The following is a 26647-nucleotide window of genomic DNA, read 5'->3' as shown; positions in this document are numbered from 1 at the left end:
CCTAATGCCATGCAGCTGAACTTCCACCCATCCCCGCTATTTCGACCCGGTCCCGTTTTATAGGACAGATTCAGAGAACCTTTATTTAGCGAATAAAAGTTTAAAGCTGAAGGTTATTTATGGCTCCATAGAGATAAGTCCTGAGTGGCTATTTAGAAGCACGTGATTCCAATAAACTTTGTTTTATGGCTTGAGAGTTGACAAGCCAAAATATAATTCCCACCATAAATTAGTTTAAGAGCATACAAGTGCAGATGCTTTCGTTCCTGGAAGCAGTAATCGGGAAAGTGTTAGCAGGGAACCGTCGGCGGAATGCGACCGTGCAGGCACCTCTGCTCCCGGGTCCCCCAGGCCGCGGGGGGAGCGCACAGTAAGTCCCGATCAGCCTCCCCTCCGCCGCTGCCGCGCTCGGGCACCCGGGCCCCGAGCACCTCGGGGGGAGCGGGGCTGCGCCGCCCGGCACCGCGAGCAGCTCTGCTGGGGAAACGGGCAGGTACAGCTCAGGTGGCTGCGGCTGCACCGGGATGAGCCGGCTGCTCTCTGTCTGAGATTTCTGAATTTAATGGGATTTCTTAAATGGAGATAAGCGCGCTTTTTCTTCAATTTTTAATTTTTAAAATATATATATTATAATACACATTTTAAAATAATAATAATAATAATAATAATAATAATAATAATAATAATAATAATAAAGGAAAGACTCGGTAAGGGAGGGCTTAGTGCCAAAACGCTGATATTAATCCACTCTCCTCGCAGGCTATGAATGTTATCCAGAGCGGCCGGAACTTAAAAACAAACAAAAAATAGAAATTAACAAGAAAGGTCTTGGGAAGCTCTGTGCAGTGAACTATTGATACCGAGGCAATTGCTCTGTGTTTAATACAATAACTTGCCAAGATATCGTAGGAAGCCAATTTTGAAGATGAAAAATCCCTTTCAGAAAAGAACCCCCCAGTAGTATTTACTTTTAAATATACGACGCGTTTTAGGAGCATTAGACTAAGCGTGTGGATTTGTTTCCCTATGTGATCTTTGAATATATTTATTAAAATGTTTGAAGGAAAGTTCAAGTCAAATATATCCCTCTACATGCAAACAAAGACGCATGTCTCGTGGTTACTGATAGGTTAATTAGGTGATCTTAAAAGAGATCTATCTTGGAGTAATCCGATATTTATTCTAATAAAATTGTAGTTCTTTCTGTATTTAGCACGGTGTAATGCGGCATGGCGTATTTTGTGGGTAATGGTTTGCCAAAGGTGAACTGAATGTGACTGGATTCCCACAGAACAGGGGGAAAAAAAAAAAAAAAAAGGCCTTTGTTATTCTTTTCCATTAGTGAAAGAGGGAGGTCTGGCTCTTAATTTCTTTAGAAATTATCCGGTATAAAATTTAGACTATGAATATTAAAAGTGAAAGATCACATCCCAGGCACAGGGACACAGGGAAAGCATGTATTCATAAAAAACTGCCTGAATGCAACGTGGTCCTCATTTGGAAGGGGCTTCCATCCCACCACTCCTCTGCTTGCAGGATTTATCACCAACTCCTCTCTGCCTTCATCTATCAAACGTGTTTTGTAACTGTTCTCCAGAAATATCAGCCGTATGTGGAATATAGCAGTAACAAACGTTTTTATTGCAACAGGTTCTGCAGCATGGAAGAACATCCACAGTAAGTAACCTTTTATTTCTTGTAGAGTTTGTGTTAGTCGAAAATCCTGGTCCTTCCCCTCAGATCGAACCCCCCCCCCCGCCACCCCCCCCCCCGCTCAAACTATGATCCTGAGGAATATTTCTTCCCTCCCCACACCCTCAAAAAAAAAAAAAAAAAAAAAAAAAAAAAAAAAAAAAAAAAAAAAGAGAGAGAGAGAGAGAAAGGACTGTGTCAGCATGTGAAGGTTCTTGTGGAGTCAGTTTGTGGTACCATGTCATAATCCTGGCTGGCATTAAAAGCAGAGGTGCAGTCTCCTGGGGGTTTATTACAGGGCTGTACAGGTGTCATCCTGCTTTTAAGCACTCCAAAGCAATTAGCAACGTTTCCATTTTGGCTCGGCGGGACTGTACAGCGCCTCCCCTTGCAGAACCCGGACGGATCACGTTATATCCCAACATCTCATAACCTTGGCTACTCCCACTCTTTTCTCCAGACGGGATCCCAAGCAGAGCTGTGCCTGCGTTGTGATGTTCCCCTCGTTTGGCACAGACTGGCGGGTGGGTGAAGGAGGCGGCAGGAGCTGGGGGCGGTCAGCGCTGGCCAGCCGGAGCAGCCCAGCTGCAGCCTGGTTCTGCGGGCAGTAGAGCTGATCTGATGGTGCGAAATGTCTCGGGGCAAGGGAGACTAACGTGGATTTAAATGCTGTGAGGGCACGGAATGTAATGGGTATCAGAGCTTAGCAGGGCAATCTTTTACTGTAGGGGTTCTCGCATCCCGGATGGTCCTGCCTGAGCTGCGCCAGGGGGGACCGAGGGGAGGGCAGAAGATCGGTGTGCATCAGGAAATGGTGTAGAACCTTTCTGGCTCCAGTGAGGAGCTAAGTGCACTGGTCCTGGTCCTCCAGGCTGAGACTGGCTTGTCTTTCAGAGAGGGAAAGAAAGCCTGAGATATTTGGCGATTCATTAGGTTGTACATTGCCCTTCCCGCTTCTGCCAGCCCCGCTCTGACCCGGAGCCTGTAAAGGAGAGGAGTTGTTTGCGTGTGTGTTTGTTTGCGTTTCCCCCGCTTCCTCTCCCTGTTTCCTGATAAATAATCTATGTCACTATATGTGCCAAGCTTCTCCTGGTCTTTATGTCTTCCGTTGCAATATTGGTTTTCGAGTCCTGTAAATACGAACTAAAGAATCGCCTCCGGCGTTGCAATTTTAATTGTATTCCATAGGTAACTTTCCTCCCCCCACAGCTCAGTCCTGTGCTACATAGACACCCTTGGCATTTTATTGCAGGGTCGGCCCTAAATGTATGGATTACTTGTTTTCTGCTAACGTACATTTAGCATACTGATTATGAACCAGAATACAAAAAGCCTGATAGATCAAAAGTATTTTGTATGGGCAGTTGAACAGAAGGTGAATATATAACGCTTTTGTTCATCAATAACTCTTTGGCTTTGACCTGTCTGAGCAAGTCGTGCAATAAGGTGAAACGCAGGTCACAGCGTCTAACAAATATGAAAATGTGTAGTATTAAGCAGAACGGGGAGCTGCTGCTTCCCCAGCTCCATCGCTGCTCCCTGGGCAGCCCTCGGCGGGCTTGTCCGCTCCCGGGGACTGCCCCAAACCCACAGCTCGCTTTGGGGGGGCGGAGGGGAGTTACCCTGCCAGTTAATCCGGGTGCTTGATAGCCCCCGCGAGGGCGGAGGGGTATCCCCTCTCCCCTCAGAGAAAGGATGAGAAAGCGGGGAGAGATGCTGAAAATAGCTGGGTGGCGATTTGAAGAATCCGGGGGGAGATTAAAGACATAAAGTCGTTTTGAGTTGCACTTGCTGTGAAGAAGGCACCACCGCAGTGGTAAAAAAGCAGACGTTTAAAAACATCTCCCAGCTCAGGCAGTTGGGATTTGGAGCCAGTCAAACAACCCGGTACACATCGCTCGGATAAGCGCAACACCCCCAAATCTGCCCTCCGCAGTGGTTGGATGTATCACACCCGCACCATTATTTGTCCTTATGGTGCTTGTTTTAAATAGTGGAAGGAGAAGAGGTTGACCGCAGGACAGCAGTGAGGAGCTGGGTCAGACACAATTCATGAACTTTTGTACTCCTGTGTGCCGCTGTCGACAAAGTAAAAATAATGAAACTTTGTGATATGTTTGTAAATGATTTCGGCTGACCCCTCGCCCTGCCCTTCACCATAAACGCTACAGCAGGGAAAACCTGGGAGGGTGCAAGGCTGAGGCTCGCAGGCAGATCGCGGGGATAATAGCTAGACCAGCATAATAGGATGAAGGTAAATTTGGAAACCCTCTTTTTCCCGAGAGCAACTAACTCCAGCTTTTAATCTCATCTTTTTCACCAACCGCTGTTTCTGTTGTCGGCTGTTTTACTTCTGTTTCGATTTTTTAGAAATTCTTTTTTATTTTGGGGGGGGGGGATTTCTAATTATGGAGAATCACTTCAGATTCGTGTTAGCCTAAATATTTAAAGACTCCTTACTAAATTACTTTGACCATTATTATTCTAAATAGCGCAATTTGACCGACCACGTCCATTTTCCATAGCGAGAACGTAAAAGGCAGAGAATCTAAAGAAAGCGGCAGGTCTTTCTGAGAATTTGGTAGGCGAAATTCGTCGCTATGAATTGGTGAAGGGTCGTATAGCTCGATTGCATCAATAATAACTAGCATGAATCTTTTCTGAAATCCCACCTTCTTGGAAATCTGTATTTCAGAACTGAGTCCCAGCAGAATAGTTTGCATTCCTCAGAAGACAGTAAGACACTAAGAGAATTGCAAAGACCTGCTATTTTGTAGATGAAAACAGAATGTTATTACGTTGTCTATATATACCCTGTAGAACCGAATTTGTGTGATATTAATATAGTCACAGATTCGATTCTAGGGGAATATATGGTCGATGCAAAAACTTCACCTTTCTGCAAATGGTTAGAAGTTAAAATACTGGCGGAATCAAGAGGCATGTGCCTGCTGAACACTCAGAAATTATAAAAGTTTTGCTGCCTCGCTTCTATTCGCTAGGTTTTAGGACGTTTCTTAAAACTTCAGTTGTCGTTCAGTCCTAACTCTCACTGACAATCTGTGAATTTAAACAGTTAAACTCACCAGAAGTTGCAAATTTTCTGGGGAAAAAAAAAAAAAAAAAGATTATCTACCAATCAGTGAATGAGTCTTTTATAAGATACTCATAAATTAGCTAGATATGCCAGACGTTAGCAAAATTTCCCTGTCAAGGGTCCAGATCGCATCAAAATATTTACGACAGCAGCAAAAGCAGCACTCGCCTCACTGGAATGTATTTACTTGTGCTCCGGGAATGATATTGATGAATGAAGACGGAATTTATCTCATTAAACCCGTGATATTTTTAACCTAATTAAATGACGTCTCCAGTTCAATTGATTGAACTTTAGTGGTTAAAAGTGAACTCTTTCTTGTCATCTGTATGATTTTACATGCATGCACGTATAGATTTATAAATATACATTGGCTTTTGCGTCTGTGCACACACATGTATGCACACGTATATATTGAGGCTTGAAAGTGAATGAGAAGTTACTCATTGCCTAATTTTATTCAGCAGAACTAAATTCTGGTAACTTTTGGATGACCTCTGCTAGACAAAGACAGGACAGATCTATTGTACATCATATTACCCTCTTCTTTGATGGCTTTTCTTTTCCTCGCCTGCTTATCAGTGTCTTCCCTTTTAACCCTGCTTCAGCTCATCGCTCCGTATATTCCTTTCGATTCTTTTTCTTATTTTATTTAAAGCGAGGTACCAAGCCCCGGTGGCGATCCTGACCAGTAGATCAGACGGCAGGGCAGCATCCCCCGGGGCTGGGGGAAGGCGGCTCAGACAAAAGGCTGTGGGCAGGGCAGCGGCCGCCGCCCCGGGGTACCCCCACACCTCCGGTACCTGGTTTGCGGGTGCGGCCCGCCAGAGAGGGGGGTCACCCGGTTAGAGGGATGTTATTGAGTGAAATCGCTGGAAATGCGGGGAAATGCGGCGGTGGGCGCCCGGCTCCCCATTGGCCGGGCCGGTCACATGCCCGCCTAACTTTATTCAGTTGACAGCAAGTAGGAGGGCTCTATGGCAGGGGAAAAAAAGACAACACGAGAAAAATTAGTATTTTCTACCTTCAGAAATTAATGGCCATGAGTTCGTATATGGTGAACTCTAAGTATGTGGATCCCAAATTTCCTCCTTGCGAGGAATATTTGCAGAATAGCTACTTAGGCGAGCAGGAGGCCGAGTACTACAGTGCCTCGCAGGGCTCTGATTTCCAGCACCAGGGACTCTACCCACGGTCAAACTACAGCGAGCAGTCCTATAGCTGTAGCAATGCCCAGGGCACTGCCGGGCAGCCGCGGGGTCACGGACAGGAGCAATCCGGCCCGGCAAGCCACTTCCCCGGCCCAGCAGAGCATTGTCCACCGCCTCCAATGTCCAACTCGCGAGCCTGCAGCCAGCAGCCGGCCCTCAAACCCCCAAACGGCTCCGCAGTTAAGCAGCCAGCAGTAGTTTATCCCTGGATGAAGAAAGTCCATGTTAACTCGGGTAAGGATCCTCTTCTTACTTTGCTCTTCTACCCTGCTTCCGATCGTCCTCAGCGGCGCTCTCCCGAGTCCCCGCCAGGCTCGTGGGCGAGCTTTTTAAGCCGAGGTGGCCAATTACACTCGCCATAAATTTTTATTGCTGAGGAAATAGGCCGTTGGCCATGCGGGGCTTTGCCGTGCAGGATTAAAACTCCATTTTAGGAGCCTTCTAGAGGCTCCCAGCCTACCTAGCTGCTGCGTGTGCCCGTAGTGCCTGCCTCAAACGAGGGGGAAAGCAGCCCGGCCATTGTAAGAAACTGGGACGAATCCAGCTCGGCCACATGCTCGCAGCTCGTAAGGTTTTCTTTTGTAAAGTCAGACCGGCAAGTCAAGATTAGCTTTGTAAAAGTTCTCCGTATTTTTTTCCCAGTGAATCCCAATTACAACGGAGGGGAACCTAAACGCTCCCGCACAGCTTACACCAGACAGCAAGTCCTAGAACTGGAAAAAGAATTTCATTTTAACAGGTACCTGACCAGGCGCCGCCGTATCGAGATAGCCCACACTTTGTGTCTCTCTGAGCGCCAGATCAAGATCTGGTTTCAGAACAGAAGAATGAAGTGGAAAAAAGATCACAAACTGCCCAACACGAAGGGCAGATCTTCTTCCTCTGGTTCAAACCCCCATTTACAAACTGGTTCCAAGGACCATCAGACTGACTTGACAACTTTGTAGAAGAGGTGAAATTTTCCATTTCATCCTTCGCTTCTGACCAGTACTGTACATAACTGACACTGCCCAAGCAGAACCTGCATGTAGCAGCTAAGGACACGAGAAACTGTCATCTTTCTTTAAGGTACTGTTGTACAAAGGAGACAAAATGACGCTACTTCGGACTTTATTTTATTTGCCTCTGCTAGCACAACCTAAAAAAGGAAAAGAAAAAAAGAAAAGGGGGGGGGGAAGAAAGAGAGAGGGAAAAACAAACAAACAAACCATCATGCAGGCAGTGGGAATTGGGAAAATATTAAATGAGACCTTCTGTCCTTAAAAAATAATAAATCATTGAAAATGAAACTGTCCTGTGTTTCAGTTTTGAATTCAAAAGTAAAGAGTGGATGCTTTATTCTGGGATTTATACTTTTAATTGTATTTTTATCCCATACAGTTTCGGGAGGATGCATTTTGGGCAAGTTGAGGACAGGAAATTCATGGCATAGTCTTTTGTTCCAACATAAAGGCTAGTAATTATGAACTTTTTTTTGTTGGGTTTTTTTGTTTTGTTTTGTTTTGTTTTTGTGTGTGTGCTGCTTTACCTTTCCCGGTGTAATGAAAATTCTTGCTCATTTCCATAACGTCTCAGAAAGTGTGAATAGAAATGAAGTGAAAACGGGTTATTTTATGTTCTGGTAATGTTAGTGTATTTATTTATTTGTTATATTGAAGAACGAAGACAAAAAAAAAAAGAATCAAACCAAAAACGAGGAAGGGGAGCTGAAATACAGTATTTTTCCTTCCTAGTCTCATGAACACATATGTAATGTTTACTTGTCTTGAACGTACACAACTTTCTTGTCCCCCTCCCCCCTTTTTAAAAATTTCCTTCTTTGTGAATAGGAAAAGCGTCCCTGCTCCTTACCAGAGCTAACAGGCTTGAAATTTGTTTCCAAAGTCTGCTTTATTCAGCGCTGTGCTTTAAACCATCGATACTTCATTTAAAAATGGAAAGAAAAAAAGAAAAAAGAGAAGGGGAGACCACAAAAACAACCCCACAGAAAACAACAGCAACCCAGACTGAAAAATTAATGTAATTTCTGATATAAACGGAGCCATTCAAAGCTGAAAGCTGAACACATTCTTTCAATCAGATTTTAAATTTCTTTTCTGCTAGAGAGAGATAGTCCATGTGGGTTGCTGCTTTGTTTTGATTTGGGTTTATTTTGGGTTTTTGTGGCTTGCTTTGTTTAGTTTTTAGGTTTGGGTGGGTTTCTAAGACTGGGTGGGTTGTGGTTTTTTTTTGGTGGGTTTTTTTTTTCCCTTCTTTTTTTTTTTTAATTTTTTTTTTTAAATGATTGTTTTTAAGCAAACCATGACACATGACTGCAATGGCTGGAAATCTCAGCAAGTTGCTTTCAGAAAAGACGAAAGGCTTGGATGGGAGCAGAGCTGGTCTAATACCCACGAATTTGTCCCTGAGTGCTGTTTGCCAAAGTTTTAGTGCGCTGTAACTACGAAAGCAAACCAAACCAGCTCCCTGAGCCACTTACACCTCCGCTCAGGCGGTTTTCAAGCTCAGCCCTTATCTCCTGTACCCTCAGGGCAGCCTAGGAGAGGGACCACATAGCCAAAATTGTATCGAGGTGATGCCTTTATTGAAGAGAAAAGTGGAGAAGAAGGAAACTCATAGCAAACACTGAAGGAAGGTGGAAAGAGCAGGGGGTGAGTTAATGTGCCCTTCTCCAGGCTGGATGCTTCCCACTGAGAACTCACGGCTCTCTGGGCTCGCTCGGGAAAACACTGGCCAAAATGGGCTTGAATTAATTAAAAAAAAAAGGCGAGCTTTTCAACAAGAGTGTATTCGGCAACGTTAACTGTGGCCAGCAGTTAATTTCTGCCCTTTTCTCATCCCTTGAAGTCCGCAAAGTGTCTTTAAGACTTGGTCTTTTGTTTTAGAGCCTGGAGAAAACTCTTTGTTCCTCCTTAGGGTTAGCCCAGTTCTCAGACTTGCACATGGCAATACTTGAATATCTCCACGTCGTGATATTAAAGATGGATATTCCCGCATTATTCGCATCATTGTTTCTATGACAAAAAGCACCGAGTTCATACATAGTAAAGACGTCTTTTTTCTGACGCCTTCACGTTGAGAAGCTGAAAAGGTATTTTACTGAAGTTCGGCTAAATTGCAGGAACAGGTTCACCCAGAGGACAAATTTTCTATTCGATTAGTTGTATTTCAGCCGGGAAGAGTGACCTCTAAACCCTTAACCTTTTGGACCCAAACTACCCTTCCCTTTCTCTAGCATGGAGAGCAGCTAGCAGCAGCGCTTGAGGAGGGAATTCCTGAGACAAGTTTTCAAATTTTGTTACACCACGTTCCTGCATTAGTGGCCTTTCCTCCCCAGAGCTGCTCAAAGCCATCCTTTTGCTCTTCATACGTATCTATTAAAATAAAGAAGAAAAAAGGAAGTAAAACCCCTCTAGCTGCCCTTCTTGAAAATCCTCCGCCCAGATTCCCGCTCTTTTCTTAAAGTCTGATAAGTTGGCTGCGAGCAGGGCAAAAGTGTTATTCGAGAGAGAGCTACCAACTTTGGCATCTGTGGTACAGTTCTGGAAAATAATGGTCTTGGATAAGCAAATTCCTGCTTTGTGCTTCTAATCAACCGAGATGGCTGCCGAAGTTAAAGGACCAACTTCTGCTCCCAGATTTCCTTCCCCCGCCCACTGAAGTCAAACAGGCATGTAGCTGCGAGCAGAATTTGTCTCATTGTCTTTTGAAATGTTAATAACTCCAGGACGAGTGTTGGCTTCGGCAGGCACAGCTCCTACAACCCTGTTTGCAAGTCCCCTTTGAGCGAGGCTGGAGCACTATAGGTTTGCATAGGTGTAATTGCACCGTAAGATCGGAGAATATGTGAAGTGGAGGCAGAGTACCAAACAGGAATAGTTTCCAGCTGCCAATGCTCTGAATGGTCAGGAATGTCTGTAATAATGACCAGGAGCACCCACTAGTCGTTATCTCCCGTGAAAACCGAACCTGAGGTGTTGGGGTTTTTTTGTTTGTTTGTTTGGGGTTTTTTTTTGTTTTTTTTTTTAATGGTTGTAACTCTCCTCCAGAGTTATTTTCTTGTATGAAGGGAAGCTGGTTATTTTTGTTTATCACGGGTGAACGTTGTGCATTGGAGCCTTTGTTAAATGGTCGCATTGTCCAGCACTATCATCTCTGTTAAAGTGTGATGCTTTTTATAGACTTTGCTGATGTTTTGCTGCCATTAATTAAAGCGTTATTTATACAAAATGTCGCCTGTAGTTTTGATGTAAGCCCTCCACATACTTTTGAAATAATAAAAAGGTGTAGCGAAATAGATTTTCGTTTGTACCTTGAACAAGCAGTCCTTACAAGGTGGGTCTCTCTCCTGTGAAAATGCTGGTCCCTCCCATCATTAGTGTTAAGAGATGAGTGACTCTGCATAGCATCCTTCCAAATGTCCCTTTGAACAGGTTTGCTGTTTGCCTCAGCCATAATGGTGTGACTCTAGGCCAAGCTGGAGTCTGTATTTACTTTTGGGCTGCAGTTAAAAGTGCCTGTCATCCATTTGCTGCTGCTTTGCATTTAACAAGCCCTCCTAGAATGACTCTTGGATTTGTGCATGTGTGGTAGGAGGCAAGGAGCCACACCTGAAGTCACCTCGATGCCCACACAGATGTGCGTCTTTTAGGTGAGTCCTGGAAAGAATCAATTAAATAAAGAAATGGAAATTCGAAATTGCAATGCAGAGAGTAGCTTTTCCTGAGCAGTAGCTATCACTTTGACAGCAGATACAAAAGAAAGATCACAAGAAAACACAACTTGGAGACTTTAAACTTTGCCATGCGCCCATGGCAAGCCTTTTTTTTTCTTCCCAGAGTGAGCATCTCAGACAATAACACACAAAACTAGCTAGGAGAAGTCGATTGCACTATTTTTGTCATAAGTACTTGTCAGTGAGGGCTTGTCCTCTCCTGGAGCGTGGTCAAGGCACGACTCCAAAATTACAGTCTGTGGCTCAGGCCGGGCAGGGAGCGGGGTGCCCAGCAGAAAGCATGTGCCCTTACTGCCCAAGTGCGCTGAGGGGAGCCTGGGGTTGCCTTTCTAAGCACGCACTCGCTAAGTTTAAATATTGAGGCATATCTTGTGATTATACTTTCTCTCTCTGCTGTTTAATGGCTCCTCCTGTTACTCCCGATACATCAATACAGTTCTGTATATTATATCACCACTAGTCGTTAAGGTAAGAATGAAGAGGAAAAGCAGAGTCAATAGCAAACCCCACTCACTGTACAGTACAGTAAATAGGGACCTCTCGGTGCAGAGCCACACCGCTTCCAACGGCCATGTTTGTTAGCCCTTTCTCCTGATTCTTTTTTCTTCTTTTTTCTTTTTTTTTTTTTTTTCCCTCCTTCCCCCCAAGCCTAGAGACCAAAATAATCTTGCTAGGAACAGTCATAACAGGCAGAATTTCAAAGTGCAAGGAAGATGATAAGAATAGATTTCTACAAGTCCTGACCACGTGATTTGCGAAATAATTAATTCAGCACGTCCCTTAAGAAACACGGAGTCGTCATTAATCTGCCAAGCAAAGGACTCTATCAGACTTGAAAACTGAAGAGATCCCAAGAATATAATATACAAAGGGTGCCGTCCCTCTCCCTGCACACCTAGCTCTTTGGTAGCTGCTGAAAAAGAGACGCCCGGTACGTAAATGTTTTTTACTTTTATTCCTCCTTATTTAAGCCTTAATGAACTCAGCTGTCAAACACTTGACAAATAGGGCACGCTGCTTCCTGATTTCCAGCGCGGCAGCGGCCGGGAACCGGACCGGGCGCAAGAGATGACCTTTGCTTCCCAGGGAGCGGGGGAAAGAGGACGAGCGCGGAGCGCCGCGGAGCCGGGAGGCTGATGGCCAGAACGCCTCCGCAGCGGCGGCTCCGGCCGCGGCTGCCTGCGCGGGGAGGCGCGGAGCGGAGCGCAGGAGACAATGCGACTCTCAGGGCAGCCGCTGCCCGCTCTCCCGGCGGGAAAAGGCCCTCAGCTCCTTCGCAAGCGGGGTCGTAAATTTTGCCCGTGCGTCTTTGACAGAGGGGCCGGAGCCAGCGCCAGGCGCGCCTTTCCCCCGCCACCCGCACGAAGGCCGGCTCCGGCCGCGCTGCCCCGGCCGCCCTGCCCGCTCCTGCCCCGGCAGCCCGAGCCCCGCTGCCCGGCGCCGAGCCCGAGGGACTCCGGCCGCATCCAGCCCCTGGAGCGGGCATGCCGGCTTGCCGGTCCCCGATCAATAGCCCGGACTAGGGAAAAATAGCATTTTTGTTTTTATGCAAAACCACTCTGTATAAACTGCATAGGATACGGACGACTCTGAGATTTCTCTGTGGAATCCTAGTCAGCTGGAAATATCTTCTGCAAACAGGATATTCTTTATTGTCCCTTGCTGGAGTAATTTCTAAAAACCCTAGGTTGTAGCTTTTTATTGCTTCCGTTTCGGTGGCAGGACAGAGACAAAGTTTCCTATGTTATGAATTATACATTCAAACAATAACACATTAATTCAATTATTCAAAAATGACAAATGTTTATGTGCTGTGGTAGTGACTAAGGAACAGATTTGCTACTTCACCAGGACTCCTACGTTTTTATCAATGAAGTTTTATATTATCTTGTTGGGCTGGGAAAGAAACCAAACTCCACCAAGACACTCAGTAGAATGGACCTGAACATAAATCGCAACCCTTTCATAAGAGCGTTTATTCTCGCATATAGCCCGGGCTATTTTATCAGTTTGACAATTGCCGGAGTTGTTGTTATAAATCATCATAAGTAATTCCTGAAAGGGTGCGAGGCTGCTGGGGGGCGGGCGGAGACTGTAAATCTTTCTGTTTTATTGCTCTATGAACATATGCTCCGATTGAAGAAGTCTTAGATCCTTTACTGGAGACAAATTCGCGCAAAGCTGGAGTCCCACCAGCGAAAGGATTAACATTTCCTTAATACTTTTTCAGTCCCCTTTACAATATCTTCATTCTGGCGGTGGTGGCGAAGGTGCTCCTTTCTTTCAGCCGTCCTCCATTTTCACGTTAAATTTGCCTGGTTTTTTTTTTCTTTTTTTTTTTTTTTTCTTTCTTTCTTCGTTCCCCCCTCCCCCGCCCCCACCGTGTTTTTCTTTTTTTTTAATTTTTTCTTTTTAATTTTTTTAAAGCACTACACTCTGAAAAGACACCAAAGGGCTCTGAGGTTTTCTTCGGGGGGTTCCGAACTGCCCTCCAAAAACGCATTTTCTTATGAATCGTCTTCGGGTTCTTTGCTCGTGTCCAGTTTTCCCCCTCGCACTTTTGTGTAGGAAGCTAAAGACCTCTCCGTCATCCAAAATGTCTAAACAGAGGCCAGAATTATGTTCGGCTTTGTGTGCATGTACACAAGTATGCAGAACACGCTGTGCGTGTAGGGGTTGCTGTATGTACACACAGACACGCGAGCGCGGGGGGCTCGGCAAAACTACACAGACACCAAAATATATGGCTGACTGAAAAGGATATAAAGAACCATTACCTCTTACTTGAGGCGAGATTTAAGTGCATCATTTCGAAGAAATATAGGATTATAAATCCGAAGGCACACACAATAATTTACATTGAACTTATGTTTCCATCACTGGACTCCAATCTTTTTATAACTGGTTTGCAAAGTCAGGAAAAGCAATGTAATTTAGATAAATGTTACAATGCACTTACGGTTAGTATTGTAAGGTAATATGTTACTGTCACATCCCCATGCTTTGGATGGTAATGAAATCATAGCAGATGTTAGATTAGGTGTGGTGTATTTATAGCTACAGATATGTTACAAAAAAATCAAACAGGGAAGCTAATATATATATATATATATATATATATATATATATATATATATATATATTTCTTTTGCCTAACTGGTATTGTTGGGGAGCTTTGTGGGCACACATGACAGATATACACAGGGTTTACTCCACGTCTCTTCACACACACAGAGCAGGGAGGCAGGCTCAGGGCAGACACACACACGCACAAATGTCATGAGGGTTTTTTTCCCCAACGCTTGTTTAGCTTCCAGACAGGGGTAGTCCCTGCTGCCCCGCATCTTCCCAGTCCGGAGAAGGAGAAAGTAAAAAGTCGCGCAAGCCAGTGGGCCCCAGTGCCTGCCCGCCAGAGCAGCGTTGCTGCGGAGCTGCCCCCGGCACAGGCTCCCGACCGCAGCCGGTTCCAAATACCTCCTCTGTCTCTGCTGGGAATTTCTGCCCGCTGGGATCATCCCGCGGAATTCACCTTTTTCCCCTGCTCCGCCAGCCCCGCGGGGCGCGTAAGTGCGGGGGCCGCGGGCGCGCAGCGGGCCGGGCAGCGCGGGCGGGCGCGCAGGGGCGCGGGGGCCGCCCGCCCCACGGGGCCCGGCGCTGCGCGGGGGCGCGGGGAGCGCGCCAGCCTCGGCCCCGGCGCGCTGCTCTGCGATCACGTGGGCCAATATGCCTGTATTTTAAGGCAGTGCCTATATTTCTGATTATAAAGGGATTTCTCCTGCTCGCCCCCAAAATTCATCAATGGCCGCACGATTTAAAACCAAAACAAAACAAGAGGCGGCCAATTGCTATCGTTGGTTCCAGGAGGCTGATGGCTAAAGGTTGTGTGTTGATTTTTTTTTTTTTTAAGCCCAACAAATTCCGATTTCCACTTGCTCTCTTTTATTGGTAGTTGAGCCTGAGCCTGTTTTCGTTCTATCGGGAATTCTGGTGTATGGAAATATTTGTAAAACCGCAAGATCAGGTTTAGGAGAGTATTGTCTGCAGACAAAGGGTGAAGGATATATTCTAAGAACTGCAAGCGCAGATCCTGAAAAGTGAGGAACCCAGGTTTATGATAAATTGATACACAGGTAAGCAACTGCATGACAAAATGGGACGTTTAACCGCAGGGGCTGTATTATCTCCTTTACTCAGAAACGGTCTGGAATTTGCTTGTAATCTCTGCCCATAGTGGCTGCAAATGTATGGAGCGGTCTCCACCTACTTGAACGTTTTAAGCTGTATCTTCTTTTTATTATGTTCTTTAAATAAAAAGTGAAGTCATTTCCAAAAGCTAGGAGAATACGTTTAACCCTATCCTTTCCCCAGTTTTCGGTGGTTTCAGGAAGGGAATTACAAATAAGCAAACAAACGAGGGAGAGAACTTTGCTTGATGCTCCCATTGCCAAAGTGAGATTGAGCATCACGTTAATGCGTTGCCGTGGTTAGCCGGGCAGGGGGTAGCCGTGTTGATTTGTAAAGGACGATTTAAAATAGGCTCATCGGTAATGTAGCCCCTACATAGGTTCTCTCAACTGTTCGTGCCAAGTGTCTTCCTGAACCTTTCTCCCTGGCAGTGCATTCGTGTTCCCTTAGTGGCTGTTGTTTTCCTTCCGCAGTTGTTTTAGTACTGCTGGTACCGGTGTGCTCATGCCTTCGAGTTACATATGCTATTTGAAGCACGGCTTGATATTTATCTACCGAGAAGTTTCTTGCCCTGCATTTGTGTGGTTTGATCAATAAGGCGGTGGGAAGATGCCTGGGGGGGACCGGTGCCTCTCTGGGCGGACTGGGGGTCTGGAAGCGACCACACAGCCTCCCCGCAGACACTTACAGCTCAGCTCCCTCTTGGGCTGTCGCAACTAGCCCCACTCTCCCAGGAATGCCTGTTTCTACTGACTGGTGGCTTGCCTGGAGCCCGAGTGAGCTCTCGGTTGTGTCTGTTGTAAAGCCTCTGTGTGAAGCCCAGCGTTGTGCTGTCGAGCAGGAGTGTGTATAAGCTTGGAAAGGACCCTGCCCGCCCCGAGTCACCCGGGCGAGTCCTCGGCGGGGGTCGGGGTACCCCGAAGGAAATAGGGTGGGAGGCCAGGGGAGAAGAAGAAAGTTAGAGTGTTTGTTTATTTGTTTATTATTTTCTGTTGCGTGTTGCTCTGCTCGATCAGAAGTTAAAAGCACCGAACATTTTTCTTAGCTGTATGCCTCCAAGCTGCTGGCCTGCCAAGTTAGTCAGCTGAATCCAATTACTGCAAGCAGCATTTCATTTGGCTCGATGGAAGCACTCACTTATAACTTCACCTAAAATTTCAATAATACCTATATTGGTCCCACGCCTGAATAATTCTAAAGATTTCCCTGGGTTCAGCTCTGGCAACGTCTTCTCCAAGCGCTGGGAGACGAGCATAACCCCAGCATGCCCAGACTCCTCTCTCCGCAGTACAAACTTTGGGGGTTATTCCTGTGGCCGTGGAAGTCTTGGTATTTGGCCAAGCTCTGGCTAAATAAAGCATGTCTAGAGCTAGAAGGCTATCGCTTGTGAGGCTGAGAAGCTGCTTCGGAAAGGAATGAGAAGTCGATAATTAATTAGGCACAAAATGAAAACTTACCGTGTTAATCAACAGCGGCTAACAATGACTCCGTTTGCAATATTATGATCTCTCCGCTCAGGGGCTAAGGTGCAATCCACTTTAGGCTGCCTTCATACACCGTGTAAAGTGCTATTTCTAATGAATTCTCTTTTAAAAAATAAAGCACTTAAAGTTGACATACGCCCACGTGAATACATTATATAAGACGTTACCGGGACAGGCCCGGGCCAGGAACCTGAGCGAGCATCATGTGTAATCATGAAGCTCCACTTCCCTAACTCCTGTTTGCCAGCATAAATTAAGGTGATTTGGAAGGGGAATGTAGCATCCTACTGAGTTTGGTTAGGGAGAGAGAAGACTTGGTGGAAAGTTGTAAGGTCTGTTGTGTTGTGAGCTATCGGAGGCGCTTCCGTTGGTTGTTCATTAAGTGGTGAGTTATTGCTATACGAGCCAAAGGTCATTTCAAAGGCTTATGGTGGCTAGATATCGTCTTTATAATGACCCGGGCTTCTTTGTGGGGGATTTTCTGGCACTCTTAAGTTCTTAAAGTCCTGAATCGACACATTGCACAGGCAAAGGCAAAATACTTATTTCGAGATGCAAATGTTTGCAGCGCGTTTTCAATGCTGGGACTTCTTCGCTTGTCTTTCTCTCTGTCTTATTCGGTATCTGGGGGACAAATGGAGAGGGACTCGCGCTAGCTTCGTTTCCGCGGAACTCCTCGGGGGCCGTGGGTGCGGGCGGCGGGAGAGGCGCTTGTGACCCTCGAAGGTGCCCGCAGCTCCCCCGCAAAGGCTCTCCCTTATCCCCGGGCGCGGCCTCCCCGCGCGCCGGCCCGGGCTGGACGGGGGCCTCGGGAAGGCGGGCACGGTTCCGCGGCCGGGGCGCGGGGCCCGTCGGAGCGGCTGCCGCAGGCCACCCTGCCCGGCTCCCGGAGTATTTTGCACGTTTGCTTGCTCCCCGCCTCTCTCAGAGCGCTATTAATAAATGAAGAGTAACATCTACCCTTTGTCTGGTAAAAGATCTGACACGGACGGAGAGACACGGTGAGGGGCTGCGGACGAGATGTGCATTTATTAACAAAGTCCTACGGAAGAAAGTCCAAAACAAAGCAGTTTCCGCTGAGAGTTATCACTTCTGTTGCAGGTCCGTGCCCACGGATTATCCAAAGGAACCTGAAGATCCTACTCACACAGTTAAAGTCAAAAATCAAGAAAAAACGTAAGTTTGGTGAGTTCTCTAAATTTCCTTTTCCATCCATCTCTTGCTTTCCCTATCGCGACAGGCCCGTCGCAGGGAGCACAGCCCGGGGCCGGCCCTAGCCCCGGCCCAGGCCGGCCGAGCGGGGAGAGCTGCTCGGTCAAACCCGCCGGCGGCACCCGGGGCCGGGCTGATCGCCCCAACAGATAAAGAACAGCCCGCAGAAAGCCCCGCTGAAAGCCGCTCCTGTTCTGTTCCGCGGGAGCCGAGCCCGGCTGGGGAGCAGCCAGGGCCCGGACCCAGCCGCGGGGAGCGGGCTGCTCCCTGTGGAGGCTCTGTAGCTGGGTTAAGAGGCCCCACGGCGACCACCGCTCCGTGCCCGGCAGGGCCCCGCCGCGGTCCCCTGTGCTCTCAGGGCCCCCAAAGACGAGACATCCCCCGGCTCAGGCGCGGCCCCAGCGGTGGGTGCCCAGCTGCCCTGCTTGCGGCTGGGTCCAGCGGCGGCTCCAGTGCTTTCCTTATATACAGGGCAGCCCCGGGCCGGCGGCCGGGAAACGCGCCGAGCGGGGGATTCTTTTGCCGGCCTCCCTCCTACGCGCCGGCTGCTTTGCACTTCTGAAAGTGCCGGGGCTTGGGAAGTGTTTTCCTTTTCATTCCTGGCCGAAGCGTTTACTGCCACGGCTCTAGCAGTCATAAATTTTGCTACAACCGCAATGACAGGTGCATTGATATGCACCCTGAGAGCTCCGGCTGCTTTAATAACCGCTTCGCTGGCCGCTCTCACCGCCTCTTATTTATTCGGTATCATATTAGATATTGATCCGAAGCAGAATTAAGTGTAGTGGAAGTTTTAGTAGAGAACTGCTTAATATGAAAGTGTCGGGAGGAAAGCGAGTGGCAGCGGCGGGCCGGTGCCAGCCTGGGCTAGCCGGGCTCTGCGCACACGCGCGGGGGGACGCTGAGCCCCAGCTGCTCTCCAGGCAGAGCTGGGAGAGGGGTCGGCATCCCCAAAAAGCGAAGGAACCAGTGGCAGAACAAAAAGCCCCATTATCATGTGCAACGCCTAACAGTTCAGATGAGGTTAACCTTTCTGGAGAGGAGGAAGGGAAATCTGAAACACAGACATGGATACTTTGCGGTTTCCTACCCTCGGTGCCTCCAAGCCCACCTCCCACGGCTCAGCCTCACCATTTGGATGTCACTTTTTTTTTTTTTTTTTTTTTTTTTTTTTTTTTTTTTTTTTTTTTTTTCTTTCTTCCCTGGAGGGTGTTTCTGGCCAAACCACCAAGTGTTGAGCCCCCACTTTGGTGTTACCTATAAAAACATCATCTCGGGCCTTTCACTCGTGGAAAATCAAACCCTGGATAGGTCTCCCTCTTTCTCTCCCTCTCTCTCTTTTTAAGATCTAAAGATGAGCCACCAAACAGTTGAGCATTGTCCATGTGATTTATGGCCCATAGCCTCCTTTTTAGGTTCAAGCAGAGTTCACAAGCAGTTGGTATTTCAGAAAAGAAATAAGGCTTTTAACAGCTTAACAGCAATATTCTTTCTTAAGATTCTGTGTATTCTTTTGGGAACTATATTTCACAAGGCATATAAAAGCCTATGCTTAAGGCAGTGTGGCGCTAACAAAAGTCCTCAGTCCAGACTGGTCCTGAAAATGTAGATGATAGAAGTGAGAAAAGAGCGACAGAGTTATTTGGACAAAAATATTTCCAAGGCTTGTCAAGATTATCACATCGTATTAAAACTCATCTGTATCGCCCCCGTCCATTTCTGCAGACTTTTTAAACTAAAATTTTCCGGGAGAGAAAAACAGTTCCCGTTTCCGTCAGCTCTACAGATCATCTCAAGCTTTTGTTTAGGAAAGAAAAGGACGGCGGCGGTCTGTGATAGGGGATAAACCGCCGAGAGCGGCCCTGGATCGCAGCTCGCTGAGGTTATTTTGACTTAGAGATGTGTTTCCCGGTGAATTTCAGAGAACAGATCAATAGTACTTGGCGGGACCAACGGTACTTGCGAGAGAAAGAGTAGTCTCGTAGTATTGCTTAAGTATAGGCAGGAGAACTGTAATTGTCGGACACCTTTCAAAGATTTCTAGCTACTTTTCTCTGGTATCTTAGTAGGCTTAAATCCTGCAGAAATACAAGGAAGTATTAAGATATCTTGATTTACAGTTACATTGTCAGGTGAAATATGTGCTAATTTACAGAGTTACAAAAGTGTCAGAGAAAACCTCTATCCCACAAGGAAAAATAAGAGCAGGGAATATTAAAAAGCCGAAACTGCACAACCAAAATTGCAGGACAGTTTCCATCTTGTATTAAGCGCAGAGAAGTTTTGGGAGCAGCAAGGAGAAAGGTAACAGCACCCTGCCTCGAAACATCTGCCTTAAGGGGACCGTGCGCTTTCGGTGGGAGCAGCCTCATGTGAGAGCCGGGGGGCTGGGAGGGGAGAACCATAAGTTTGCAGGCTGAAAAAGAATCCTCTAAAAATTATTTCAAATGTCTCAGGTTCTTTCTGCTGGGTACAAATAAAAGGGACGAGAAACGTTGGGTGAGGGAATTTAATTCATCACAGAATTAAAATAGGGGAGCTGACCTGCGACTTCCTTTATAGTGCAAAGTAAAGGGAGTGAATGGCGCCGGTTACACTTTAACTCTAGAGGAATCCGGGGAAAGAAGAAGGGCGGGTTTACAAAGGGGACGGGATTTTTCTGCCTCTGCCCGGCCTCAGCCCGGGCTCCATCCATCATGTCAACCGTGCCCGGCCGTGCGCACGCGTGCCGGGCGGGGGGCGCGGATGCTCTCGGCCGAAATGGGCCAGTGGGTCTTTGGGGACACCACCCAGCACAGTTGCTCACTGAGAGCTCTTGCCTACAACCGCAGGGTCCGACCCAGCCAAACTCGAGCGGGAACGGTCCAAAGGCAACACAAAGCAAATAAAACATCCCCCAAAATGCTTCAAAAGGTGGCCTGTAGGAAGTTCCGCCAATGTGTGCCCCTTCCCTCCTGCACCATGGATCTCCAGTGGCTCTTTCCCTGCAGTGCCCCGGGTCCTTCCCTGGTGTACGCCTTCCTTGATGTCTCCCAGCCCTCCCCTGGATTGGAGGCCGAGGACGAGGGTGTCGGGGTGGGGGGTAACAGTGACCGGCCCGTGCCAGCCGCTCCCAGCCGGCTTCCCCCTCTAAAAGTCTCTTTTGTGTCCCTGCTGCTTCCCTCCCCAGGTGGCTGCGAGTGGCCCGGGCCGACGACGTGAGGCGCGGGGCGGCGGTCAATGTTATTTGAGCGGGGGCCGCGGGCCTCGGCGATCGCAGAGCAGAGGATGCAGAAAGCTGCCTACTACGACAACGCGGGGCTCTTCGGGGGCTACACTTATAGCAAGGCCGACGCCTACCCCTACGGCGCGGTTCACCAGCCCTACGGCCAGGCCGGCTTGGACGGCGAGTACCCCGGCTCCGCCTGCTCCGTCCAGGGCTCGGCGCCCGGCCGCGCTCCGGCCCACAAGGGCAGCGAGCTGAGCGGGAGCTGCATGCGGCCGGGCGGGGGCGGCCCCGGGGGCAGTCAGCCCCCGGGGATCGGCGAGCACCAGCCCCCGGCCCTGCCGCCTTCCTCCCCGCCCAACCCCCCTCCCAGTGCGCCCCCTCCGAAAAAAGCCAAGGGGGGCCCCAACTCCTCTGGCTCGTCTAGCGCCACCCTCAGCAAGCAGATATTTCCTTGGATGAAGGAGTCCCGGCAGAACTCCAAGCAGAAAAGCACCTGCGCCCCCCCAGGTAGCCCAACACCTCCGCCCCGACCCACTGCTCTCCCGGGGAGCCGGGCTGAACCCCTCGGCCTGAGCCCCCTGGTTCCGCGCCTTGTCTCCTACTCCTCTAGCTGCCATCGCCCTCCTATCCCTCCCCACCCCCCTGAGGGGTCCGAGCCCTGCCAGGCGCTGCAGGTGGGACAGGCTGGAGGCGGGTTCCCGGGGACGCCTGGACGGGTGGCCTCTGGTGGTCTCTGGGGGGAGGCAGCTGCGGGAGGGTGTGTATGTCGGGCAGGGAGGAGTGGGAGGCCACCCCCGGGCCCTCTGCACCCCCTTCCCGGGCGCCTACAGAGCGCCTACAGAGGGTATAGCAGGTATCCGAGGGACCCCGGGAGGAAGGGGGGGGGGGCTGTCTTTCGCGGGGGGAACCAATGTCTCTTTGTGCCTCTTCCCTGCAGGAGAGAGCTGCGAGGACAAGAGCCCCCCTGGGCCGGCCTCCAAGAGGGTGCGCACAGCCTACACCAGCGCACAGCTGGTGGAGCTGGAGAAGGAGTTTCACTTCAACCGCTACCTGTGCCGGCCGCGCCGCGTGGAGATGGCCAACCTACTCAACCTGACCGAGCGGCAGATCAAGATCTGGTTCCAGAACCGCCGGATGAAGTACAAAAAGGACCAAAAAGCCAAAGGCATCATGCACTCCCCCGTCGGACAGTCCCCGGACCGCAGCCCCCCTCTAAGCGGCCCAAATCACGTCGGCTACTCCAGCCAGCTCCCCGGCGTCAACAGCCTCAGCTACGACGCGCCCTCGCCCACCTCCTTCGCCAAATCTCAGCAGAGCATGTACGGGCTGGCCGCCTACACGGCGCCGCTGAGCAGCTGCCTGCCGCAGCAGAAGCGCTACGCGGGCGCGGAGTACGACCCCCACCCCATGCAGAGCGGCGGCGGCGGCTTCGCCAACCCCAGCCTGCAGGGCAGCCCCGTCTACGTGGGGGGCAACTTCGTGGACTCGATGCCGGCCTCGGGCCCCATGTTCAACCTGGGGCACCTGCAGCACCCCTCCTCCGCCAGCGTGGACTACAGCTGCGCCGCCCAGATCCCCGGCGGCCACCACCACGGACCTTGCGACCCCCACCCTACCTACACGGACCTTTCCTCTCACCACACCTCTCAGGGACGGATGCAGGAGGCGCCTAAGCTCACGCATCTGTAGCGGGGCGGCGGCCAGCGGGCCCCGCTCCCCTCTCCATTACCTCACTTTTTTTGACGGGACAGTGTTACTGTGCTCTCTAGTGCCAACAGTATCAGTGGATTTGTCTCCCTTAGCAGCTCCCTTCTTTCTTCCGCAGCCCCGAGTAGGTCCGTGAGCAGGAGCCTTTCTCTTAGAGCTGTTTTAAGCATGACAGTGCAATATACTGCCAACCGAGGGACTGATAAGCTGGTAATGATGTACTTGAAGGTAAGTCTTAGAGATGCTGTAGTGTTAGCAGCGCGTCATGCTGAGGTGTTTTAGACCAGTCTTGAGCCGTCGGAACTCGCCCGCGCGTAAGCTTATTTCAGAGAAGTTAATTTATGAGTTCTTCCGTAACGTAAGGATCGCATTGGACTAAATGATATGTATTTATTATTTTAAGCGAGACATTTTTTGTATCACTGATTATTTATCCTCGTCTTAATGTATTTATGTGGGTATTTGTAGAGTTTCTTCACCAATACTTCGGGAGAGGGATTCAGGTCCGTGGTGACTTACATTTCACCTATTTAGTATAATCGGTCTGAGCTAGTTGAGAGAGTAGTCTTGAACAGTTGTAACAGTGGCTGGTGTTTGTAGTTTATGTAAGGATTAATTAAGACAGCAAGTCGTAAATCATTAATAGAGTAAAACAAACTGTGGCATCACACAAAGAGCCGTTACACTTAAAAAAATATTGAAAGTATTTTTAAAGTATTTATTTCTAATCGGCTGGCCTCACTCGAGCGCCTCGGTGGCTTGGCTGGCAGCTGGCTCGGCCGGGTGAAGCCACCTTTAGTAGGAAGCACAGCCGCTTTGAGGAGGAGATCTACAAAGAGGGGCTCCTGGCCATCTTGTTTCTGATCAAATCCTGCATATAAAAACCTCGGTGAGGTTAACATTTATTTATTGGCTGGGTATCTATCGCGCATATTATTTCGGTGGGCTATTTTTTTTTTTATTTACACTCTGGCTATCCAAAATAGAAAAGAAATTAGAAGCTTAGAAGGCAAAAAAAAAAAAAATATTAGAAACCTTCTGATAGTGCTAATTTCATTAGGGTCTCCATAGCAATCCGCGCAGCAGCTGCCGCCTCCTTTGTTATTTTTATACTGTTGTCTTTATACTAACCATAAATCAATTTTTAGACATCTTTGGAAGCCCGAGCTTTTCCTCCCTTTTTTTTTTTTTTTTTTTTTTTTTTTTTCATAAATATAAACTTTGAAAGAAAATTGACAATCAGATCCACACAGCCGAGGGGAGACACTGAGACGGGGTGCGGGCAGTGGATGGGCGGTGCCGCCGAGCTCTCCCGGTGCCCGGCAAGGACAGTCCCACCCCGCCTGACCGCGGCAGAGGGCCACCGCCACCTCCCCCTAACACAAACGGGACAGTTAACACGGGGAAGAAAAAAAAAAAGTAACAAGAAGATTAAGAAATAGGAATAAGAAAGGGAACGATGCTCTGAACCCTTGTGTTTCCTCCTCTCTAGTTACACGGCTGTATTGAACTCCTCGCTGGATTTACAGAGATACTTCTTTTGTAAACGCTGTGATTAAAGTCTCTTCCTGACAGTACATATCGCTCTGAGAAGACTATTCTTATCTCTTTCTAAAAGTGTCGAGTTAAATATTAATCCAAACTTCTGTATTCCTCACCAAAACGTCTGATGCATCACTTTCCAGTTTGACAAACACTGCAGCTCCTACTCCATCCTCTAATGACAGACCTGGCATTCCTATTGTGAGAAATATTTTGCCTCTTCCCATCCTGGTCTACAGACAAGTTTTCTTTTATTTATTCTTCTTTTCTTTCCCATCCCTGCTTTCTTTCTCGCCGTTTGGTATTTATGTTCAGCTGAGCACAAATGGTTCAAAATATTACTTAGGGTTTTGTTTTCCCCTCTGTGAGATTTCAACAATGCTGTGCTACAGTGAAAAGTGTATCTTTTGTTAAATTTCACTTTTGACCAAGCAAATTTGGATATATGTGTTATAGATCTGTAAACAAAACAGAACAGAATAAACTGCTTTGTTTGGAGACTTATTTTAACCCTTTAAAGCCCTAAAATTGTATTCTATGGAAGCTTTCTCACAAATTGTTTCTTAGAAGCACCACCCAGGAGTAAACAAAACATACAAACAACACAAAAAAGTAATGCTGGACACCACTTGTGATTTATACTTCTGTAATATGCCATAAATGTACACATATGTTTCTCTCTTCAACAATTTCTGCAATCAATGTGCTCACAAACAAAATTGTCCATGTAGGTTTTTTGTGCGTTCTTGAAACACAATATATTTTGCATCCCCTGCTTCTATCTGTGAAACAGCAAGGCACCACCATTTCTGCAGGACGCCCAGTGTTCTTTTCCCTTTTGCTTTGTGCTCTGTAGGCTGTTAGTCAGTGTCTGCCTCAAGTTACACTATTAGTTCTTCACTAAATCTCTTAAGAAAGAATAGGCTGTTTAGAGGTCTGGGGAAGGAGGGGAGTTCAGAGGAACCCTGGCCACAAACACAGTGTTACTGAGGCCCACTGCCCTGAATTACTTTCATATTGCAGAAAGACAGGGCCAGCAGACGCGGTTTCCAGTGGGGGAGGAGGAGGAGCATGTGTGAGGGAGAATCTTCTTGTAAATAAATTCACTTTATTCTCCATGACTCTGGCATAGGCGTCTTGTTTGTAATGCAATAGAAGTCCATGATGATAACCTAATTATTAGAAGTAATGTAACTTTAGCAAGATCACTGGCATTTTTACAATGTTTGTACAAGCATCAGCAATCTAGTGGAGCGATACACTTTAGCACAAGCCAGACTTTTTCTTGCCCCATCATTTAAAACCCATAAATTATAAGCAACCCCTTTCACACTCAACAGGGACTCAACTCCTCTGCAACAGCATCTGATGTGATGAACTCCAGTCACCTATTTAAAACACAACTAGTCAGCCAAGGCCAGGCCTGGGGCTGATCTTAGCCTTGCCTTTCTTTACAAATCGGAGGCATAGCACCCCTTCCTCTCCTTCCCTACTCCCTCCATCTGCTCCAGACCCATAAAAGGGTCAGTGAGCCAGGGCCCCTAAATGCTGGCAGTGATGTTACACTCTTTGGGGTAGGGAGCTGCTGAAAGCACTGGTTGAGAGGTGTCAGGGGTGCACTGAGCTTCAGTGAGGCCATGCAAGTTATTCTGTTCAGATCAGTGGTGTTTGGGTCTCCACTTTATGGTTTGGCCCTTACAGTAACCCACCATTTAATGGTGTTCCAGCAGTTTCCCCAGTGCAAAAAGGAGCTGAGGCTTTGTGTTACCTCCATGCAGTCACTGCAAGGCTGAACCACTCCTCTGCGTCCTGTTTCTTTTTGAGGGGGTGCCCATCAGTGTCCCACAGTCTACGGCCTGGTGAGCAGCACCAGGGCAGGGGAACCTAGACAAGCACAGCCAGGGGCTTCCAGGGATGCCACAGTTTTGTCGGTGCCACTTCTGTTTGGCTGGAAGAACAAAGCCAAATGCCTCCTGCTCCATTAGCAAGTACTTCCTGAGCAGACACTGCAGGTTCCCAGCCCTGGTCTCTGGGCAGGACAGGAAGGATCCAGGAACACCCCCATGGCTTCCATTATGAGCCCACACCAGGGTCATCTGGGGCTGCAGGCAATCTTGTCCAAAGATGAAGAGGAGGCAGCTGCCTGCATACCCAGGAGGCAAGGGCATGCAGGGGAGAGGCTGGCTAAGAAAGAGGGAGCCCACCAGCATCAACTAGAAGTCCCTTGACTTTCTTGAGGGCCAGCTGGGTTTTTGGGCTCCATGGCAAAAAGCCTGAAGGTGGGATCCACCACTGGGGTGTCTGCACCCCTCCAGCCCCATGGGAAGACCTTTGAAACAGCCTGCAGGGAGGTCCAGGCACTAAAAGGACTACTTGACCAGGGGAAAAAAACAGGGTGAAGGGGATGGGGCTGCTGGTCTACCACTGGGAGGGTGGCCTACTGACAGCTGTCAGCTGAGGAGAGAGGAAAGGAGCTGCAGGTTGTGATGCCATCCTTCTACATGCCAACGTGCTGTGCATGCCCAGTGACCACACACAATGGCAGCCTGGCAAAGGCACAGTGTGCTGCACAGT

At 48.3% G+C, this 26647-nt stretch overlaps 2 protein-coding genes across 3 annotated transcripts; both read left to right on the top strand.

Annotated features, from left to right (window-relative positions):
* The first annotated feature begins 307 nt into the window (after positions 1-307).
* On the top strand, positions 308-7237 carry HOXD4 (homeobox D4). The gene is made up of 4 exons (XM_066189878.1): positions 308-370; positions 1651-1677; positions 4388-6234; positions 6643-7237. The coding sequence occupies exons 3-4, from the start codon at positions 5826-5828 to the stop codon at positions 6945-6947; spliced, it is 714 nt and encodes a 237-aa protein (XP_066045975.1). The 5' UTR covers positions 308-370; positions 1651-1677; positions 4388-5825; the 3' UTR covers positions 6948-7237.
* Positions 7238-11549: 4312 nt separating this feature from the next.
* On the top strand, positions 11550-25148 carry HOXD3 (homeobox D3). 2 transcript variants are annotated; one of them, XM_066189874.1, is made up of 4 exons: positions 11550-11666; positions 17506-17589; positions 20786-21331; positions 21762-25148. In XM_066189874.1, the coding sequence occupies exons 3-4, from the start codon at positions 20836-20838 to the stop codon at positions 22511-22513; spliced, it is 1248 nt and encodes a 415-aa protein (XP_066045971.1). In that variant the 5' UTR covers positions 11550-11666; positions 17506-17589; positions 20786-20835; the 3' UTR covers positions 22514-25148. The 2 variants fall into 2 exon arrangements, with proteins under 2 accessions (XP_066045971.1, XP_066045972.1); XM_066189875.1 differs by lacking the exon at positions 11550-11666 and having other exon boundaries at positions 17551-17580.
* The last annotated feature ends 1499 nt before the right edge of the window (positions 25149-26647 follow it).

This window comes from Chamaea fasciata, unplaced genomic scaffold (assembly GCF_029207755.1).
Source record: "Chamaea fasciata isolate MVZ Bird 193981 ecotype frontalis unplaced genomic scaffold, bChaFas1.0.hap1 SCAF_8, whole genome shotgun sequence".
NCBI lineage: Eukaryota > Metazoa > Chordata > Aves > Passeriformes > Sylviidae > Chamaea > Chamaea fasciata.
The sequence above is the reverse complement of the archived record's forward strand: the minus strand, read 5'-3'. Positions and strand labels throughout refer to the sequence as shown.